General features: G+C 34.5%; 1 protein-coding gene across 3 annotated transcripts in view; it reads right to left on the bottom strand.

Annotated features, from left to right (window-relative positions):
* MTF2 (metal response element binding transcription factor 2) overlaps window positions 1–22,912 on the bottom strand; it is an 81,186-nt gene that overhangs the window by 11,807 nt on the left and 46,467 nt on the right. Inside the window, exons 2-10 of one of the 3 annotated variants that reach the window (XM_059926401.1) lie at window positions 15,139–15,155; window positions 14,957–15,058; window positions 14,754–14,835; window positions 10,875–10,970; window positions 10,541–10,641; window positions 10,000–10,148; window positions 7,954–8,049; window positions 7,040–7,108; window positions 6,065–6,188 (exon numbers count right to left, since the gene is read on the bottom strand). In XM_059926401.1, coding sequence (XP_059782384.1) covers window positions 6,065–6,188; window positions 7,040–7,108; window positions 7,954–8,049; window positions 10,000–10,148; window positions 10,541–10,641; window positions 10,875–10,950 — 615 coding nt within the window. In that variant the 5' untranslated portion in view covers window positions 10,951–10,970; window positions 14,754–14,835; window positions 14,957–15,058; window positions 15,139–15,155. Of the gene's footprint in view, window positions 1–6,064; window positions 6,189–7,039; window positions 7,109–7,953; window positions 8,050–9,999; window positions 10,149–10,540; window positions 10,642–10,874; window positions 10,971–14,749; window positions 14,836–14,956; window positions 15,156–22,912 lie in introns of those variants that run through there. The other 2 variants (XM_059926388.1, XM_059926395.1) reach the window with 2 other exon arrangements.

Genomic DNA, 22,912 nt, shown 5'->3' with positions numbered 1-22,912 from the left:
ACTCCCAAAGCTCAGAACTTCTTCAAGTAAAAAGAACAAACAAATGTGTCAAATAGAATATTAGAAGTAGAAGAGACTCATAAAGTCATCTACTTTTATTTTACAGATTAGTCAACAGATGTAAAGGTTAAATTGCTTAAATTCACACTGCTGGTTAGGTAGAGAGCTAGAACATTAACCCAAGTGACAATTAAGTACATTCATTCAACATTCACTGAGAGCCCATTCTCAGTGTACTGGGTACTTTAAAAAAAAAAAAAAAAAAAAAAGGAAAAGGCAAAGGAAAGGAAAGGAAGGAAGCTGGTTTGGTGCTCATTCCTCTTAACCCTACCACACCTTCCTATTGTAATTTCTGAAGTTTCCAGTGATAGAAAATTTCTATTAAAGGAGAAATAATGGACTCAGGTTTTACAGTTGGAAAGCGACCCAAGATGTCCATCTAATTCAAGTTTTCATTAATACTTCAATCCCTTTTATAGTATTGAGTCATGCAACCTTGGTTTAAATAGTACCACTAATGAAACCTAACGAAGGAGCCCATTCCATGGGTGAAAAAAACCTTCCTTCCTGGATTCCCTTTTTTATAAGACAGTTCTTCAAATATTTGACAATAGCTATCATGGCTAAGTATAAGATTAAAGTTTTTAAGCAGCCCCATCACATGATTATTTCATATTAAGCTTGGCCAAATAATTCCATCCTCTTCCTGGTCCCCCACTGCCACCTCAACTCTAAAATCTTATTAGATGAACTGCTATCAAGCCAAGTATCCCCCATCATACGCTGCTTCATCCATACTGTTGTTTGCATATTTAAGCCTAAAAGCAAAATTTTACAACTGTTGTTAATTTGATTTTGTTTTCAGCTCAGTGTTTGAGATGGTCTTTTCTCTTGATTCTGTCACCCTTCTTGAATTGAAGATAGAGACAAAAACAGAACCCTGTGGTTCTCCCTCAAGAATATTTCCAAGCCATTGACTGCTTTTGTTACTATTACTCAATTAGTTACAAATCCTTTTACCTTTTATTTTAACCAGTTCACATTTCGATATCTTATGTGAAACTGAGTTATACTATGTCTACACCATGTGCATTAGCATTTGACATAACAGTGTTGCTTATCATATCAAAAGAGAAACCAGGGTATTTAACATGGTTTATTCTAATAAATTAATGGCATTTTTTTCTTATTGCTTTTTAAATCTTCACAAGCCATATGTATGAAAAATCTGCTCTACAATTTTGCTGACATTCAACAATAGTTTCTAATTTCTCAAATCCACTCCTTTTTACTTTTTGAAAATCACAATGAACTCTTTTTTCTTTTGGTACTTATTCTCTGTGGTTTCCCAGAAAGTTTAACTGTAAGTTGCTTCCGCACTCCAGGACTGTTCTGCATAGGACTGTTTATTTCAACTCGCATAATGCAGTCAAGGGTTCCCTTTCTGTATTTTGAAAACAAAGAGCGCAAATATTATAATGTAAATCAAATAAGCTGTATTAGAAGAGCATTATGTTCTAGATCTCCCATCTGACCAGGTTTATAACATATATCTTCAACAGAATAATCATTTTTGTTCCTCCCTCTACAGACACTAATCTCACACTATGTTTTCACTTTCAGGGTTGTATATTTCTGTACAGATATACATGCTATTATGTATAGTTAAAATTCTTCCTTTCAATAAAATACATGCCTCAATTACCAATATTTAATTCCACACCACCGAGGCTTAAATATACCAAACAGCTTAAGTAATCTGTTTACCAACATATACACTGTATGCTAATATACAACGCAAGGCCCCAAGTACTGCTTCTAACTAGATTTCTTATAATTTTCACTTAAAAGTATTACACCACCTCTACTATACTACATTTTCTCTAGCCAAAACATTGTTTCTGCCATAGTATTTCACTTGAATTTTATCTATGCTTTTCTCCCTACATCCTTCAAGTGAGGCAGCACTCAACACACTGCTCTCCTATCAACCTTTGGGTGTTTAAAATTTAAGACCACAGTTAACAGAAAAGTGGGTTGTCCTTAAAGAACTGAAATTTCAAATCACATTAGGAAGCAAAGACAAATGATAATAGGCAGATTCTAAAAAGTATTAATATCTCATTGTAACTCGCAAAAGCAATCTGATACAACCTCATTCTAAACATCTTATTGTATATAAAAACCTTAAGCAACTTTTATTTGGGGTGTCAAATGTTATATTACATATTTTTACTATCAAAGAAAATAATTCAAAACACAGCAGTTTCTCAAATAGCTATACTCAGTCTATATGATAATCATTAAGGCACAAAGTCTCAAAGATGTTTAACAAGATCACATAAGGAAATGATACAAAATAATCACTGTATTCTAATATGTTCTAACAATCCTAAAAATAATCAACAAAGAACAAAATATATGATACCTAAATGTTAAATTTGCCTTTCAGTATGTAAGGATATAAAGTTGACCCCTGAACAACAGGGGTTTGAACTGCATGAGTCCACTTATGTACGGATTTTTTTCACTAAATACATACTACAGTACTATACCGCGGTTGGTTGAATCTGCAGGTGCAGAACTGCAGACAGGGCAGGGTGCAGAGGGTCAGTGCCCCTAACCCCGTGTTCTTCAAGAGTCAACTGTACTCTCTAAAATGCACTCTCTAAAATATACTCTCTAAAATTCTAGAGCAAACGTCTTTGTTGTATAATCTATAGTATGTATAGTAAGAACTGATGTTCAAAATGACTTGAGTGTTCCAAAGTACTCAATTAACCAATATAAGCATACATCCTTTCATTTACCTCACTTTATTGTGCGTCACAGATACTGTGTTTTTTACAAATTGAAGGTTTGTGGCAACCCTGCCTCAAGCAAGTCTATCAGCTCCATTTTTGCAACAGCATTATTTTTAAATTAAGGTATGTATATTGTGTTTTAAAGACATAATGCTATTGTGCACAACAGACTACAATGTAGTGCAAGTATAACTTTTATATGCACTGGGAAACCAAAAAATTCGTGATTCTCTTTATTGCGATATTCGTTTTATTGCAGCAGCCTGGAACTGAAACCGCAGTATCTCTGAGGTATGCCTGTAATATACTTAGCATACAGCAATTCTCATGTTTTGAAAGTACAGTTGGCCCTCAGTATCCCTGGGTTCCAACTGCAGAAAATCAATCAGATACTAAGGGCCAACTGTACTACATCATTTTATATAAGGGACTTGAGCATCCTCAGATTTTGGTATCTGAAGGGGGTCCTGGAACCAATTCCCTATGGATATCAAGGGATAACTGTAATTAATGTTATTTTATAAAAAGATTTTGAATACAAATATAAACAAAAAGAAAATTTTATTAACCTAATTTTGAGTTAGTGACAAAATTCAATTTGCAATTCAATTTCAGGTAACCAAAGATTTACTACTTTAATAATTTGGAATAATACATTATTTGTATTATCTTTGTTTCTATTACCACAAACGTTTAGAAGTAAACTAAATGAAAACACTGAATAAATATTACTGACAAATTTTATGGTCTCTTTATCATTAAAATCTCACTCTAAAAACCAATTACAATATTAAGATGAAAATATTAATACAGAGGATTAAAACCTGAACTTCCATCTGTAAATAACTAGTCTGAGGATGGGATGACTAACCTAAGACGTCTGAAATATTTTCTTTTTTTTAGTGCAGAGAAAGAGCAATGAGAAGTGACTAGAAAGTCACTTGTTCTGATAATAAATTTTATGGCTCCCAAAAATGAAAACACTCCTCAGAAAAGTAAAACTTTTCTGTTGTAAAGTTATATTAGATTGTAATCATGTTTTTCTTAATTTTTAAATAAAAAGAGATATATTTTTCCATTTTGGCAAAGAATAAGAAATTGAAATTTCTTATGTGTTAAGACATTATCTCATAGGTTACAGAAAATAAAACATGTACCTATTGCTGACATAAACTTTTTCTGACGTGTCAGAAGTTCAGTTTGGAACTGAGATACCTGAAATTCATAAACTGAACTCATTTCTTTAAAAACATCTAATTATCATTTTTATTATTTTCTGTTTTCAGCCTCTTCAATAGAATCTAAATTACATTTTTATTTTAATAAAAAATGATAGCATTTGAAATAAATAAAACAACTTGAGTTTGTTTGTTTTTTTGATGTGGACCACTTTTTTAAAGTCTTTATTAAATTTGTTAGAATACTGCTTCTGTTTTTTATGTTTTGGTTTTTTGGCCGCAAGGGATGTGGGATCTTAGCTCCCCCACAAGGGATCGAACCCGCACTCCCTGCATTGGAAGGCGAAGTCTTAACCACTGGACCACCAGGAAAGTCCCAAAACTTGAGTTTTTATATGCATGCCCGCTATCTACGTGAAGTAACCAATGCAGAATTTAATCATGTAAAACATAAAGTATACTAAAAGGAATATAGATGTATCTGCATATGAAGTGCTGAAAGAACCATAGCTAGAAAGCATTTCAAATTAATGTATTAGAACGTTAAATATTAAGATGACTATAAAGAACACTATACTTAACAGTGCCTTACACACTTTTTTCTCCCATTACTAATCAGTTTATTAAAATTTATCAAATTTACAAGTCACTCACTTTCTCTCAAAAGTCATCTGAAAAAAGCTTTTAACAGAAAACTTAATGAGAGTATTATATTCCAATTTCTAACACTCAAAACATCTTAGCTCAATTGATTTTAATAATATCTTTGATTTTAAAATCTAAGTATTCCACAGGTGTTTATTTTATGCAACTGATCTACCACTAACTTTTAAATAAATGTGTATTATGCACTCCATCATGCCCCATAAAACCCCCAGAACAACAACAACAAAAACTTGATATCTTACTTGATGTGAACCTTATAAACTGCCTCATGTCTAAAAGCTACAAATGCAGAAACTCTTCCTAAATTTCAAATCAGTTTAGTTTTTACCTCAAAAAGTAATGCATGACTAATTCCACATATTATAAAACAAAAAATTTAGTTAATGTCCGTATTTTAATATTTAATATCTGTATTTTAATAATTCTAAATAAATGCTAAAAACAAGGTAAATATTAAAGTTACTCTAGTTATTTTCTTCTTTGTGCTATTCTGTAGTTTCAAAATCTTCAATGAATATGCATTTATTTTTATACTGCTTTTTCAAAAAAAAACTCTTTGTAAACCAGCATGAGTGGTTACACTTTGCAAACAGAAAGCAAATGAGATGTCAGAATGAAGGGGATAATCTCCAACTCAGGTAGCTTCACTCTCTAACTTAGCTAACACTATTACTGGGTCTCACTATTCCTGGAAGTTAAAGATATATAAGGGAGTACCAACACAAGAGGAAAGAAGAGTGTTGGTTATATCTCTAAGTTTTATTTAGTTATTTATTTTTTGGCTGCATTGGGTCTTGGATGCTGCGCATGAGCTTTTCTCTAGTCGTGGCTAGCTGGGGCTACTCTTTGTTGCGGTGCGTGGGCTTCTCATTGTGGTGGCTTCTCTTATTGCAGAGCACGAGCTCTAGGCGCATGGGCTTCAGCAGTCACGGCACGCGGGCTCAGTAGTTGTGCCTCGTGGGCTCTAGAGCTCAGGCTCAGTAGTTGCTCCACGGCATGTGGGATCTTCCCAGACCAGGGATTGAACCCATGTCCCCTGCATTGGCAGGCGGATTCTTAACCACTGCGCCACCAAGGAAGTCCCCATCTCTAAGTTTAGAGTAAACTTAGAAGAAAAGGAGGAGGAATCATAAGATACCCGATAATAAGGATTTCTCCCTCCCTTCTATCTTTAACTACAGTGATTTTCACTTCAGAAAATGGAAGAATCAAGTAATTTACTTCCTCCTACATTTTTCCTCAAGTCAAGAGGCAACAAACAGGAGAATGAGGGCTATAGCCTCATCAAAGATATTTCTCCCTAACTAAACATAAAATGCTACTTTAGATGTAGGGCTTATACATGTGCGACAGTTGCTTTTAACAAAACAAAAAAGACATTAAGTAGCTAATGAAGTTAGCTCTAAGACCACCTACCTCTCCAGGGTGCAATCTATCCCAGTTTTCATTAATGTATGTCATAAGCTCAAGTTCAGAATCAAAGTATTTCTTCTTGTGAATAACACTTAGGTTGTAAAGGCATAGGTGTGCTATATCTACCCTGGAATCCAAAAATAATCAAAATATATGAAAACAATGTTTTTGGTTATTGTTTAAAAATCACACAATATTTTTATAAAACCAGCAATTAAAAAATCCAAAGTAAAGTATTTAGGTGAACAGAGTGCTAATATCACAAGTCATATTCACAATAAATCATTACATATGAAAATAAATGAAAAACATTAACTAAACATTTAATTTATCCTGAATAGTAAGTAAAAATTAAAAGATATTTGATTTCTTAAAATAAATTCAAAGAGGACCTGATGCTAAGAAAAAATAACTTATGATCTAAAATTTCATGTTTTCACTACTACATAAGCTACAAAATGGATCACACTTTAACAGACTTTATTTTATCTGAATCATGAATTAAATCTTATCTTTTCCTAAAATATGTAAAATATTTGACAAAAATTTCTAAGCACTTACTATAAACATTTTCAGTAAATCTCCAAAATTCATCATACTTCCCATGCCCCAGGATTACTTAACTGAGGCAGAAATTGGCATATTTGTTATAAGACCTTTCTCTGTTCTACTGATGCTATTCTGAAGGCCCAAAAGAACTAGAAACATGAATAAGAATTTTGAAGATCTAAAAGATATTTGAAAGTTACTTTGTATGCCATTAGAAACTGAATGGCCTTATTACTTCAGCAATAAAACTAGATAATCTTTGGGGAAGATGACATCAGGCTTGAGGATAAATACAGGAAAAGAAATAAAGCCAGGCATAAAGAAGAACAAATTTTTATTTAAGCTAAGTAAATGTATATAGAAAGTTTCATCCTGTAGATTTAAAAATATGGCTCTTTTTTGTTCCTTAACAGAAATGTCCATACTTACCATTGTAATGGTAGACGTTTGAGGTATTCTGGTCCAGAACTGCAGACAGAGCAAATAAATGTATAAAACCTAAGGAAAAAAGAAAAGTGATATACTGAGTAATCAAGAGTACATATAAATTATTTAACAATTAAAATTAATATTCAGCAAGTACAAATGCTACAATTGACATAAGGACTTATACACAAAGCAAAATATAATTTGAATCATGACACTGTGATTTAAAGAGTTTCTTTTCCAGTAATGACAAATAATAAAATAGTTTGTATATGGGGGAAAGGGGCAATTTTTTTTTAACCATTAGAGACCTTCAGAGTTCACATACAGATTGATATACAGGCATAGTTTACTAATGGTTTGTGTGTAAGAGGAATTGTGATGACTACTCCCATACACATTGCCACTTTTCAATGCTCAAAACAACATGGTAGAAAAAGCCCAGGAGACAAGCTGACCTTCCTAAGGTCAGAAAGACAATAAATCACATAAGCTAAGATTTAAACCCAGAGTTTTTGATGTTACATTTAGTGCTCTAATTTTTCTTCTAGAGCTCTCTCTGCTATTTCACGTTCTCTTAATCCAAAAAGACATTAGGTCTGTCTTTGAGGTTCTCTGGATTCCCTTGAGGTTCTTTAAAAGAAGGTACCAATGAGAATAGTTTAGAGTACTGCGGAGCAATAGGTGCAAATATATTCACTGGTCAAATACTTAAAAGCTTTCTGCAATATCCAAAAGCACAAAAATTATGTTTTTTTTTAAATTACATATAATTTAAGTATATTAAACAACATATTCCCCCTAAGGTGAACCTTTTACAAATCACTATTAAAACTACTTTTAGAAATGTGAAAATGAAAAAACATAAATACAATTTTTAAAAGCTAAAAAAAATCAGTCAAATGCCCTTCTCTCACCTGTCTCCAAATAGCATTGGCTTTTGAAGGCATTGCACACAAGCTTCATGAAACCACTGTTTACATTTGCAGCACTGTAGCATCTTTAAATACCAGCTACAAGAAAAAATTTAAGATTAAAATTACTACCTTTCATGAGGTAAAGTTTAAAAAAAAAAAAAAACAACGACAAAAGTGACACAGAATATAGTTCTGATTACAGTATCACATTTCTGGTATATTCAGTGTTAAATTTTTTCTTCCCAAAAAGGTTATTAATATTGACCATTTCATTCCTCCTCTCTTTTATTCATGAGAATTTATAAGCTCTTGAAAGCTACATCTACTATTTCTAGTCAATAAGTGCCTGGGTCCTAAATTAGTAAAGGATCTTTGTCAAGCCTGGGATTTTTTTCACATCAACAGTCTCAGAGGTCACTGATATGTAGAGCTATTTGTCTCATATACCAAATAGCCATAGGCAACTTTATGCCTTCACTGTGTTTCTATTATTCTTGTTCCTTATAATGAAAAGAAAAGGAGTACAGCAATTTAATAAATTTGGTTAACATAACCACAAATCTAATCTAAGACTCCACCAGGTATAAAGGCTTTGTGACAGATTTTGTTCTCTTTCAGATGGCTGAAGATGCTAAAACTGAATCTTCAGCTAAAGATATCCTCTCTTTTTAGTTAGTACATGGTTTTAATATCCTTACTTGCCACCCAAATAACGCCTTTTCTTCAAATAATTCTTTTGCTCAGTAAGTTAGCCCCATGTTAATTTTAAGCCATACACAGGCAAAGGCAAGATGCTACTAGTAAGGTCATTCATTCATCAAAAGACTAATGAATACTATGTTCTAGGTACTCTGTTAGGTGTTAAAGTGTTAGCAATATCAAACATAGTTCATGTAGTCATGGTACTTAAAGAACAATGAACAAAAATAATAAAATAATGTCTATAAACTAAGATGCTAGGTATTAATGAGTAAAGGAGAAAGATCAATCTCTAGGTTCACTGTAGCTCTTATAAATGATTTAAAGAAACCAGAGAGAATGCTTCTTAAATCTGCAGGCAACCAAAAATTGAGAAATGTTATAAAAATGTTAAACCACAAATAAAAATTCCATAAGATCAGAGACAAGGTAGAATGAAGAACTAAAATTTCATTCATTTACATATTCATTTATTCATGTTTTCATCACTGAACATCTTATATGTCCCAGCATTCTTCTAGAGAGCAGCCCTGTCTTAAGAGAAACATGGAGTCTGATAAGATTTAAGAAACCAATAATTATAATTTAATAGAGTTAAATGTAAAGTTATCCACTAACATTTTTTAAAATGTAGTACAAATACATGATGCACAATTTGGTTTAATATCAGCTTGTATGAAAAAAAGAACTAAAAGTTTTAGTTGACCATCTACAAACCCATAATGAGCCAAAAGAATATGATGGGACGACCAAAGAGGGGTAACACAATCTTTCCTTGCAACAACAGAAGCATAATATCTAGAACTCTAATAGCTTCGGTATATTCTGTCAGACTAGTCCTGGAAACACTGCATTTTGTAATCACGGCACCATTATTTCAAGAGTAAACTTTCAAAAACTGAAGAGCAACAAAGACAGAGTTTGGAAAACACGTCATAAAGAATGTTTGATAGGAATGGAGATTTTAGCCTAGAAAAGAGAACACTTGGTATGTGAGTCATGGGAGTGGGAAATACGATTACTGGATTTAAGTATTTTAAGAGTTACCTCCTAAGAAAGATAAGATGCATGTGTTTAGTTACAAAGAGCAGAACTAGAACCAGTGATCAGAAGTTAAAGGTAAATTTCTAAACATTCTTAGTTAGAACTCTGACTCACTTATTTAGCAAACATTTAATGATAAAGATGAATAAAACTACAGCCTCTAATCACCCCCCAATTTTCTTTATTGATACTTTCATGCATTTACAATTCACTATCACTCCCATACCATAATCAATAACAAAAATAAAGTGGACAATATAAGCAATTAAAAATTAAGGGCATTAAATAACCATATTTACTTACTCTCCAGGGCCTCCACAATAGCAGTAACATTGCTGGACATTGGTTTTATGACCTGCATCCCATTCAAGGTCTGCCACACTATAGGGTAATGTTTGCTTCATGACTTGCAATGCTTTGGCATTTGGTCCTTTCTTAAGCGCACCACCCCTCTATATTAGAGGGAAAAAGTTATTTAAAAGAGTGAAGGATAAAATTTTGAATACAATTCTATAATTTTAAAATGCTTCTGAAACTTATGAAGAAATTTCCATTCTAAATTTCTTACCATATCACAAACTGTTTGACCAATAATAATCTTTATTTATTTTGTTGTCTTTTCTTTCAAATTATTGCCCCAATTCCAAGACCACTATCAGAAAATAAGTGCAAGAATAGCTGCAAGTCACTTAAGCATCATTAGTCAAACAATAAGCAGTACCTCTTTCTACCTAAGATTGATTGCTCATTTCATTCAAATAAACTTTCAACGTACACAATCATTACGTTGATAGTGCCTTACAAATTCCATTTAGGGCGTTAGCCCAAAACACTTAAAAGATACCTTTGTTGTTGTTGCAAAAACACACTGTCGACAGAGCCATTTTTCATCTGAATCAATCACACTGGAATCAATATGAGGTGTGTGACACAACTGATGATATCCTTAATATCAAAAAAAGCATAAAGCAAATTCTATTTTATTAATAAATACTGCAACACAATTTAAAGAAGGCATTTTAGTATTCTCTTTTCCTACATTAATATATTTACAACTGATGACTAAACTTATGGTAACAGCTTCAAATGTAAAGAATTTTTAATCATTAATCTTCAACAGGGGCATTAAGTATGTAATAAAACTTTTCCACAAGATTAAAAAAAAAATCAATGTTTACCTTGGCCACACTTATCACATATAACCATTTCATTGGGAGCTTCTGAATACTCTTCTTGACATATTGTACAGACCATTTCCCCACTTCCAGTGGCTCCTGAAATATTTAAAATATACATAAAGAATTGTTCCATATAACAAAACCACTGTTTTTACTCAGTGAGTAGCCCATATTGGCAATGTCTGTTCCCTATATCATAATGGTATTTTCTCAAGGCAAAGTACTATACACAAAATGCTCTCTCTCTGCTCCTTATCTGTGTTCTTCCTACCTTTAACTTAAGATGCCTCACTGTCTACATTCATAATTTAATCTGCTTTTTGGCAGAGGGCATAATTTAAACTGCTCTCAAGCAGGATCCCTTACCATTTACTTCCAATATTCCCACCCTCTTGGGAGGCGAGAGAAGGGGATGTTTTGTGAACACTAGAACTACTCTCCAGAACACACACCTACCCATGTACATTACTCACTCACCCTACACTGCCTAACATCATGAGACTAAAGAAAAGGGGCAAGGAAGATCCGCCAATGACTCCTTACTCTCAAGATTCAGAACACTTCTTTTTACTTACTAATTTATAAAAAAGGCTGAACACTAATTATTTGATCTCCAGCTTCTGAAATCTGGAACTATGGTGTCAAACAACGTACCTAAACAATATCCCACTGAAACAAAAGTGAGGGGTTCCAGTTATTAATTACATTTTTTTACCTGAATAGGTAAGTTATTTCTTCCTTAAACATTTTTATTCTAAAAACAATTTTATTCAGCAAAATTTAGAATATAATTTTATCACTTTAGCACAATTATTTCCAATAATCTCTTCTCATGAATTTCAATATACATAGTTAAAATACTAATACATACACTTTATTCACATACCAACAATAATAAAAATGTACAATTTTGTGCTATGAGCCAGCATTGTGTTAGGCTCTTGATATGTATTATTTTAATTCCACCATTTATTAGATACATATCTTATTTATAGAGAAGAATTGAGGCTCAGAAAGATAAAGTAAATAATCCAAGTACCCTCAGTCACAGAGTATCAAGGCTAGGATCCAAACACAGATACACCAGAGTCCATATCCTCTCCACTGTGGATGCTTCTTTTCATTAATACTATGTAATGTTTCTTCCATCAAAAGCATTTCTCACACTGTAGTTTTCAAACATATAACTTCTAAAAGCTGTATAATATTCTGTCCGGTGGAAAGAACCAAATTTACTTTATTATGACTCTATTCTTAGATATGCAGGTTACCAAATTTTTTGCTTGTTCGTTTTTTGCATTTTTCCTTTTTTGTTTTGGCTCTTGTCCTCTCTCCTCTCCTCTCCCAGGCTTTGTTCGCTTGGCTGGATGTGGCTTCCCATAGTTTCTCAGTTTATGGCTCCAGTCAGGAGAGCGACCAGACTGAGCCTAGAACCTCTCAGTCCAAATCTGCAACTTCCTGGAAAAGGACCAACAGCCCTAGACTGTGGTAGGTGCCTGATCTGACTCCCACTATAACCATGTGGACTGGTGTAGGAGAAGGCAGTTCCTCGTAAAAGAGGGTGCTGATCCGGCAAACAATATGTGTTCACCCTCAGGAAACAATCCTGAGGAAGCAGAGAATTGCCTTTACTTGCGAAATCCAACATGTCTTTTTTATCATCAAGTTTACAAAAACTTTCTGTGTAGCTTAGTGGCCTTCTATAGTCTCCCTCACTCTAAACCCAAATGACTATAAAGCCATTTCATCTTAGATATGCCAAATTTTTTGTTGTTGTTAAAATAAAGCTACAGCAAATATTTTTCATCTAGATTTTTTACTTATGAATTATTTCTTTTGAATAAACTGCTACAAATGAGTCTGCTGTATAGATGAAAGCATATAAAACATTTTTATGCATTTAATACAACTATTAAATATCTAAAATAGAAATTTACATTGCCACCAGCAGTGAATCATTTTCACAGAAACCATAACAGTATTAGGTATTAAGATTAAAAATCCTTTTAAAATTATTTAATGGTTTTAATATGCTATCTCCCTGTTGTAATGTACACTTCTTTGACTACTAATATGACTATACATTGTTCCTATTTATGAAAAATTTTTAAAAGAATCTTATTAGATGAGTGAAATTACTATAATTTATTAAGTTATTTTGATATATAACTACTATAAGCAGGATCCTTACAGGAAGAAAACTACTAAAGCTACACTCCACACTGACATCAGCCATATTGCAATTTTCAGGTTCACTTACTCATTCTATATCAACTGCAAGTTACATACATGTGTGCTACTTTCTGGGTGTTACGAAGAGTTAAATGGCCAAGGAGCTATCCTATCTCATTATAAGGATAGTAAAAGGAGCCAGCGAGGAAAAAACAACCACAGACCACTGAACTGATATATTGGATATGCCACATGTAGGACAAGACCCCCTCACTTTCACAACAACTTTCTATCTATGTACAACTGGTTTTCTTCTTCCTTTCTGGAAGGGAGGAAGGATGGGAGGGAGGGAAGAAGACAGAAACACAGACCTATATTTAACCCACAGGAACCTCAAAAAGGTAGAAAAGTTGAAAGGGACACATAGTTAATACAATGGGAACAGAAGCAGTATAACATGTTTCAGTTCCACCAGAGAGAACCATATTTACAAACTAAGAAAAAGGGATAATTCTGTATGCAGGGTAATAAGATCTGTTCAATATCACTACTGCTGGAAACCTCCTATCTGCCTCCTATTCCTTTTCTCACTGACCCCTCAATTTGAGATTCAAAACGTAAGTTTAGACCTTTAAACTGATCAGTCCTAAAAACTGTAAAAAGTTTTTCACTAGAAAGACATTTTACTAGAGTAACAGCTATTGAGTTCTCCACCTAATCCCTGAGTACCATGTATAAAAATGGCAACTAGAACATTCCAATTCCTTTACCAAAACTTTTTTTATTCTTTAAAAAAAAACTAAGAGTGAAATCAAGAAATTGAACACAGCAGTAACCTACCATAAAGTCGCATTTGGGATTCAAATTAAAAACCCAATTGATAAATACTTTACAGAATTTGTCTGTCTCCTTTCTACAGGGGGAGATATAAAAACACCTTAGTGCAGGCCCATTAACCCATTAAAAGGATACCAAAAGTGGGGCTTTAGTGTGCAGCTGAAGTACTCAGATTTTTACTATTCATAATTTTTCATAAATAAAGCACTTTCCATGAAAGAGATACCTGAAAAAAATACCTTTATTTAGCAGATTCAAACAACATACAGCAATTATAGCTTGCAAAAATAAAAAGCGTAACAAGAAACATACCTATAACCAAACCAAAGCATACCTGTATTCATTTTTACCTGTACCCAAATACAGCCTCATTTTCCCATCTAAACATAAAAAACCGTTAACTAAGCAGTAATTTTAAACTATTCTTATCAATGGGTATTTTTAGCATTCTAAAGCTATTTAATAGTCCTAATTCCCCAAAACATCTGGCAAACAGTATGTTCTCAATAAATATTAGCTCTCTATATTACTTTGTACTAATACAGGCAAGTAACAGTAAAGGTGAAACTGTGTTATTCATATTAGTAACTAAAATTTTTCTTCAAAGTTCTTAGAAGGGTCCTAACAATAATTTATACATGTGCATCAGTGATGCATCTGTCGTCTAATCTATCTCTACCCTAACAGAGCAATTCTTGTTCTTCTTATGGTCTATAAAATAGATTATAACTCCTTGAAGACTCTGAAGAATACACTGATTTTTTTAGTTATCTTAATACACTGTACTAAACAGAATACATTAGAAAATGACAAGCTGAAGAAAATAAAATTTTAGTGTATATCATGTCCAAGGGAAATAGTAGCACCTGCCTGTTTGAATGTCCTTCCAGAGAACCCAGGATTTAGAACTGTCTTCAAATATGATGAAGCAGCTCTGTTTCAATATGTTTATCTGAAATACAGAGGAAAACTTATGGTGATTTCTTTTAAAATCAAAACCACGAAGTTAAATTTCAATTCAATATTATTAAAAGTTTACTGCAGAAACAGCAAAAGATATTAAGGTAACTTGCCTTTTTGATAGTTCCAAGATAAAACAAGCCATCTGACCATCTAGCTAGGACATCCTGACCCTCTTCAAATTTACATGCTGGCTTTTTGACTTTATGTCCATCCTGTAAAGACAGCTTGGTCAAGGATGTTGGGGTCTTTTGGTTTCGACGTAAAGGAGACCGCTTGTGGACCAGTGAATTACCTGCCCCTGTAGAGTCTCTGTTTAGGAAATAAATAACCATATATAAGACTGACTGAAAGGGAGGGGATATCTGTATGTGTATGGCTGATTCACTCTGTTGTGCTGTGGAGGCTAACACAACATTGTAAAGCAACCAAACGCCAATAAAAATTAATAAAATGAAACAAAACAGGACTGATTTACTTATAGAGCTTATTTTATAACAATCATATATTTCATGTATTAATCAAATTTTTTACTTATTGAAAACCTTACATTTAGGGAAAATATTAACAAGTACCTCATATCATAAAAACTCTCCAGAAACAAAGAAGTTTAAAACAAAATAATAGCAGTTGTCAATATTCATTCAATGAGGCCAGGATTCAGCAACCACTCCAAGGTAGCATATTCAGGGCAGCTCTCATCAAAATGACAGCTGTAAGTTGAAGTGGGTAGGCCATGGTCATGAGCAAAGGATGCCTTGAATCTCATATCTAGGTTTAGATAAACTAAAAGAAGCTGCATGGTATAATTTCATAAGCACTTGATAAAGAATAAAAATGACTAGGCCAACAGATACACACTACTATATGTAAAACAGATAAACAACAAGGACCTACTGTATAGCACAGGAAACAATATTCAATATCTTGTAATAACCTATAATGGGAAAGAATCAGAAAAAGAATACATATATAGGAACTTCCCTGGCAGTGCAGGGTTAAGACTCCAAGCTCCCAATGCAGGGGTCACTGGTCAATCCCTGGTCAGGGAACTAAGATCCCGCATGCCATGTGAACAAAAAAAAAAAAAAAAAAAAAAAGAATACATACATATACACGTATATACATATATGTATAACTGAATCACTTTGCTGTACACATGAAACACTGCAAATCAACTGTACTTCAACTTAAAAAAAGATTATGCCACATGTAGTTAAAACACACTAACCAGTGACTCTGGCTAGTTGGGTATATTCAACTCATTGGAAGGGTAGTCATGACCTACCTACAGGGAATCACTACTGAATTAAGCCTTGTTTATTGACGGAAATGTGTCACAGTCCCTCAAATACGCACACTGGAAGTTTAAAAAAAAAAAAACTAAGAGACACCAATTTCACAAATCATACTCAACTGAGAAGCCAATTATAAGATCACTTCCATTTTTTAAGCATAAGACCCCAAAATTACATACTCCAAAATTACATTGTAACTTATATATGTTACTGTATAAACAGCATAGCGTACCACCAACAGCTTTCTTAAAGAAAACAAAGCCGTATTTGTTTGGTTTCATTTTCCAAATTTAGATTTTTTTTTTACTAATTAAACATACAACAGTACGTAAAACTAGATAGACGATAATTCAAAAACAGTATAAAAGTTAAGTAAAAACAAAACAAGTAGGGAAGAAAAAAAATGTTTCCAGTTGGGAATACATACTTTCAGTACCTATAAGGATAAACAAATTCTGGGAAATTCTGTCATAAACTACAACATGAACAAACCTTAAAGACATTATGCTAAAGCAAAATCAGCCAGGCAAAATGGACAAATACTGTATAATTCCACTTACATGAGGTTATAAGAGCAGTCAAATTGATAGAGACAGAGAGTAGAATGGGGATTGCCAGTGGCTTGGAGGAGGGAGGAGAAACTAAAGTGTAGAGAGTTTCAGTTTGAAAGATACACTACATTTTAAAAATATCCAAAGGAATATGGGCTTCCCTGGTGGCACAGTAATTGAGAATCTGCCTTCCAGTGCCCAGGACATGGGTTACAGCCCTGGTCCGGGATGATCCCAAATGCTACGAAGCAGCTAAGCTCGTGCACCACAGCTGCTGAGCCTGCGCTCTGGAGCCCGCGAACCACAACTACTAAAGCCCATGTGCCTAGAGCCCATGCTCCGCAACAAGAGAAGCCACCGCAATGAGAAGCCCGCACACTGCAACGAAGAGTGGCCCCCGCTCGCCACAACTAGAGAGAGCCCAGGCACAGCGGCAAAGACCCAATGCAGCCAAAAATAAATAAATAAAATAAATAAATTTATTTAAAAACTTAAAATTAAAAAAAATAAAAATAAAAATATCCAAAGGAATAATGACTGACAGCATCCCACATTTGCTAAAAAACATTAATCTATATAACCAAGAAGTTAAACAAACTCCAAGTAGGATAAATACAAACAGATACACATCCAGACAAACCACAGTAAAAATGCTGAAAGACAGAGAAAATCTTGAAAGCAGCAAGAAAAATAATTCATCACATGCAAGGAAACCCCAGTAAGGTTAACTTCTCATCAAAAACAATGAAGGCCAGAAGGCAGTGAAATGACATATTCAAAGCACTGAAAGAAAAAAAACTGTCAATCAAGAATCCTATATCCAGCAAAACTGTCTTTCAAAAATGAAGGTGAAATATACTCCCAGATAAACAAAACCTGAGAGAATTTGTTGCTAGCAGAGCTACCTTACAAGAAATAAAGGAGGGGCTTCCCTGGTGGTGCAGTGGTTGAGAATCTGCCTGCCAATGCAGGGGACACGGGTTCGAGCCCTGGTCTGGGAAGATCCCACATGCCGCGGAGCAACTAGGCCCATGAGCCACAATTACTGAGCCTGCGCGTCTGGAGTCTGTGCTCCCCAACAAGAGAGGCCGCAACAGTGAAAGGCCCGTGCACCGCGATGAAGAGTGGTCCCCACTTGCCGCAACTAGAGAAAGCCCTCGCACAGAAACGAAGACCTAACACAGCCATAAAATAAAAAATAAATAAATTAATTAAAAAAAAAAAGAAAGAAAGGAGGTTCTTAAGGTTGAAATTAAGTAAACCAAGGTAGAAATTCAAATACACACACACACACACACACACACACACACACACACACACTAAAAAAACAAAGAACACCAGGAAAATAAGGTAATTATAAAAGACAGTATAAATGCATATTTCCTCTAAAGGAAACATATGGAAAAATATGTACATAACTGTATTGTTAGGCCTATAACATATAGGAATGTAATATATTTGACAATAAGAGCACAAAGGTGTTGGTGGGAACAAAATTGTATTTAAGTAATGACACCAGATGACAGCTCCAACCCATAGGAACAAACCTAGAAAACCAAAAATGGTAAGTAAAGTAAATATAAGTGAAATGAGTGTGTCAAGAAAGTATCCACCATATACCAAAGCAAGTCACTGTTTCAAGTAAAAAATGGTGTTCCATGGAAAAGCTACTAGCTCAGCCAGCAACTCAAACAATGGCATTAATACTTTATATATATATATACTTCCTATTCTGTCACACATAACATTAAAAACCTAAACTCAAGATTAAGATTTAGTGAAAATAATTTCTACTGTTTCATCAAGAATGTTCTTGAACGAAATAGGGTTTTCTGCGTGTGTGTGCACATGTGTGTTTTGTTTGTTTTACTGTGAGTGCTCAAAAATAAAGAATGCTAGCACAGTTTGATGCCTTGTTTCATGCTAAGGCACACAGCAGTCTGACCAAACACTGTTTTTACGGCATTGTACAAATGTCAACACAGTGGGAAAGCAAACAACATCTTAGTATTATCATGAAAATAGTTTAGACCTTGCAGACCACCTGAAAGGACCCATGGATCACATTTTAAGAGCCATGCTCTAAATAAAGGAATATATATTGTCATACATTATTATCAGAGTCAGCTGTAAGGAAAAGGCATTTCAATACTATAATTAGAAGGGTTAAAAGACTTAAAAGCCTGACAAGATGAGTCCTAGATAAGTAAAAATGGAGAATGAGTCACTACAATAAATTTTATCAGCAGGAATGCTCAATGCCAGGCTGAGAACTTTCTCCAGACAGTGAAACAATACCCTCAAATCACAGTATGAAAATGACCCTATGAGCAAGCAACTTTCTACAAAGCTACAAATCCAGTGGTCACAGCAGGACTTTGCTTCCCTTAAGTTAAAAAAACTGACTTAAAGCCTGAGCAACCTAATTAATTACGGGTGAGAAATGACCTCAACAGAATGCCAGGGTGACTACAATGACCTAGAGCCTTCCAATTCTAGAGTGGAAGATGTACAAAAATCAAAACTGCAAACATTCCCAGATAGTTTCATATGCTCTGCTATTGCTTCAACAAATTCCCTCCCTTTTTCATCTTTGATGGCAAGGTCTGTCCCCATCTTACTCTCCATTATATTACTCCCACTACACAGTATGTCCTTAGATCTTAAGAAATGAACCATTAAAAAATTTTTTTCCATCTCCTAGTGTTTCCACCTTGCTTCTGCTAATATTTCTGGTGTAACATGTATCAACGGTTAATCTAATAACAGTTGCCCTTGATTCCTTATGCCCCTCTCCCACTACCACCTCCTTATTGTTTCCCTTCCATTCACAGCCAAACCTCTGGGGAAAAGTTACTTGAGTGATTACTATGTGCTCAACCACACATTAAGCTTTCTGCATATTTATTCTTTCACAGATCATTTGTTAAGCCCCCATTATGAGCCATTTACTGTGCCAGCGGAACAGAGATAATACTCAGAACAATGTTATGGAGCCATTTTTACAGATAACGATTTCACAGATCCCTTTTTACATATGATAAAACTGTAACTCTAAGAAGACAGATTAAATAACTTGACCAAAGTTATAGAATTACAGACCAGAGCCAGCATTTAATAAATCTTTCTACTGGCACCTTACCAGTAGCATTCAACTATTCTTAAAAACTTGCAAGGATCGAGGCAGGAAAAGAAGAGAACTAAAATTCCCTTGATTCCTTCTTCCCCTCCCACCACTTCCTCTTATTTCTTCCCTCCCATTCACAGCCAAATCTTTGGGAGAAAGTTATACACATTTAACTGTCTCTGCTCTTACAGTCATTCCCATTTAGTCTGAAACCCACTGCAACACACACCACCACTCTCCCACCCAAACATTCCACCAAAACCAGGGAATGTGTGTGTTACTCTTATTCACAGTTGTATCCTCAATGCTCTATATAGAGCAGGGTACGTAAAAGTCAGAAAGGTTATATGGAATTTATAAAGTTCAAATTCAATTCAAAAAACTCCATATTTAAAGTAACATTTTTTCTAAAAATGAATCTATGCACAAATAATCTGTTTGCTCTGAGTAAACAAGAGACTCTAATTCACATTCTAAGGCAAATACACACCAATCTTTTATCCATATAAACATGGAGAACATAAATCATGTATTATATAAAACTGCTCTAATAAACAGATATTCTGTAAAACTATTACCCTCTTTTAAAATTCCTCTGCCCCTAAATTAGACATTATGGTAATAATAAAACTATTTCATGTGTGGATTGTAAAAAGAAAAAAAGAAAGAAAAAAAGAAAATTCCTCCGCCCAAAGAAATTTTAGAGAAAACAAAGTAAGAAAGGGTAAATGACCCAATGACCCATAATACCACAACTCAAACATAACTAGGATAAACAATGTACATCTTCCCCTCTAAGGAACTTCCCCCCATTTTTTAACATATTTCTTGGAGTATAACTGCTTTACAATGGTGTGTTAGTTTCTGCTGTATAACAAAGTAAATCAGCTATACATATACATATATCCCCGTATCTCCTCCCTTTTGCGTCTCCCTCCCGCCCCCCCATCCCACCCCTCTAGGTGGTCACAAAGCACTGAGCTGATCTCCCTGTGCTATCCCCCCATTACTGTCACTGATTACTTCCCTCCTCTCTAGAATGTATCCTTTACTAGAAGTGAAATTGATTTTTAGAATTTTAGAATTTATTATTTCCTTTCTGATAACAAAGGTAAACATGCAGCTGTTTAAATAAATAGAGAAATCAAAACTGAAAATTCCCCATGCTACTTCCTGAAAAGAAATAATGATGAAAAGAAAACTGTTCATCTCCTTATTTTTCTTACATATATAATCCATATGCAGATATAATTTACATATGTTTTAAAAGAAGTGGATTATTACACGTACTGCTCTACAAGCCTTCTCACATAACAATGTATCTTAGCCTATGTAATGTCCATCTGTATAATAAAAGTATGTAAGATAATCTTTCCATCAGCTGTTAAGCTACTTTCCAACTATTACCCAACTGAGGAACACTGAGGATTTTCTAGCGTTTTACTATTACAGACAATAATACAAAGTTCATCCTTTTAAATTTTATTTTTAAAGTATTCCAAATACTATATAAGATAAATTCATAAAGAATAATTACTATATCAAAGAATATGCATTTTCCCTTTTATTGTAGAAAATTATAAATATATACAAAAGTAGACAAATATAATGAACCATCAGATATTCACCATCCAGTTTCAATTATCATCTCATGATGAGTACTGTTTCATTTAAACACCCCATTTCCTCCAAACCCTTATTATGTATATATTTAATGTGATACGTATTGTCAAATGAATCTCAAAAGTGGTATCAATAACACTCTGACACTGGACTTCCCTGGTGGCGCAGTGGTTAAGAATCCGCCTGCCAATGCAAGGGACACAGATTTGAGCCCTGGTCAGGGAATATCCCACATGCTGCGGAGCAACTAAGCCCAGGCGCCACAACTACTGAGCCTGAGCTCTAGAGCCCACATGCCACAACTACTGAAACCCACGCACCTAGAGCCCGTACTCCGCAACAAGCGAGGTCACCACAACTAGAAGACTGCGCACCGCAACGAGAGTAGCCCCGCTTGCCGCAACTAGAAAAAGCCCGGGCGGGCTTCCCTGGTGGCGCAGTGGTTGAGAATCTGCCTGCCAATGCAGGGGACACGGGTTCGAGCCCTGGTCTGGGAAGATCCCACATGCCACGGAGCAACTAGGCCCGTGAGCCACAATTACTGAGCCTGCGCGTCTGGAGCCTGTGCTCCACAACAAGAGAGGCCGCGATGGTGAGAGGCCCGCGCACCGCGATGAAGAGTGGTTCCCACTTGCCGCAACTAGAGAAAGCCCTCGCACAGAAACGAAGACCCAACGCAGCCATAAATAAATAAATAAAATTTAAAAAAAAGACTATTACAAGAGAAAAAAAAGACACTACATAATGATCAAGGGATCAATCCAAAAAGATATAACAATTGTAAATATTTATGCACCCAACATAGGAGCACCTCAATACATAAGGCAAATGTTAACAGCCATAAAAGGGGAAATCTATAGTAACACAATCATAGCAGAGGACTTTAACACCCCACTTTCACCAATGGACAGATCATCCAAAATGAAAACAAATAAGGAAACACAAGCTTTAAATGATACATTAAACAAGGTGGACTTAATTGATATTTATAGGACATTCCATCCAAAACAACAGAATACACTTTCTTCTCAAGTGCTCATGGAACATTCTCCAGGATAGATGATATCTTGGGTCACAAATCAAGCCTTGGTAAATTTAAGAAAACTGAAATCATATCAAGTATCTTTTCCAACCACAGCACTATGAGACTAGATATCAATTACAGGAAAAAATCTGTAAAAAATACAAATACATGGAGGCTAAACACTACACTACTTAATAACCAAGAGATCACTGAAGAAATCAAAGAGGAAATCAAAAAATACCTAGAAACAAATGACAATGAAAACACGATGACTCAAAACCTACGGGATGCAGCAAAAGCAGTTCTAAGAGGGAAGTTCATAGCAATACATTCCTACATCAAGAAACAAGAAACACCTCAAATAAACAACCTAACCTTACACCTAAAGCAATCAGAGAAAGAAGAATAAAAAAACCCCAAAGTTACCAGAAGGAAACAAATCATAA

Source organism: Balaenoptera ricei, chromosome 1, assembly GCF_028023285.1.
Source record: "Balaenoptera ricei isolate mBalRic1 chromosome 1, mBalRic1.hap2, whole genome shotgun sequence".
In the NCBI taxonomy this organism is placed as follows: domain Eukaryota; kingdom Metazoa; phylum Chordata; class Mammalia; order Artiodactyla; family Balaenopteridae; genus Balaenoptera; species Balaenoptera ricei.
Note: the sequence above shows the minus strand (reverse complement) of the source record. Positions and strands in the feature narration are given on the sequence as shown.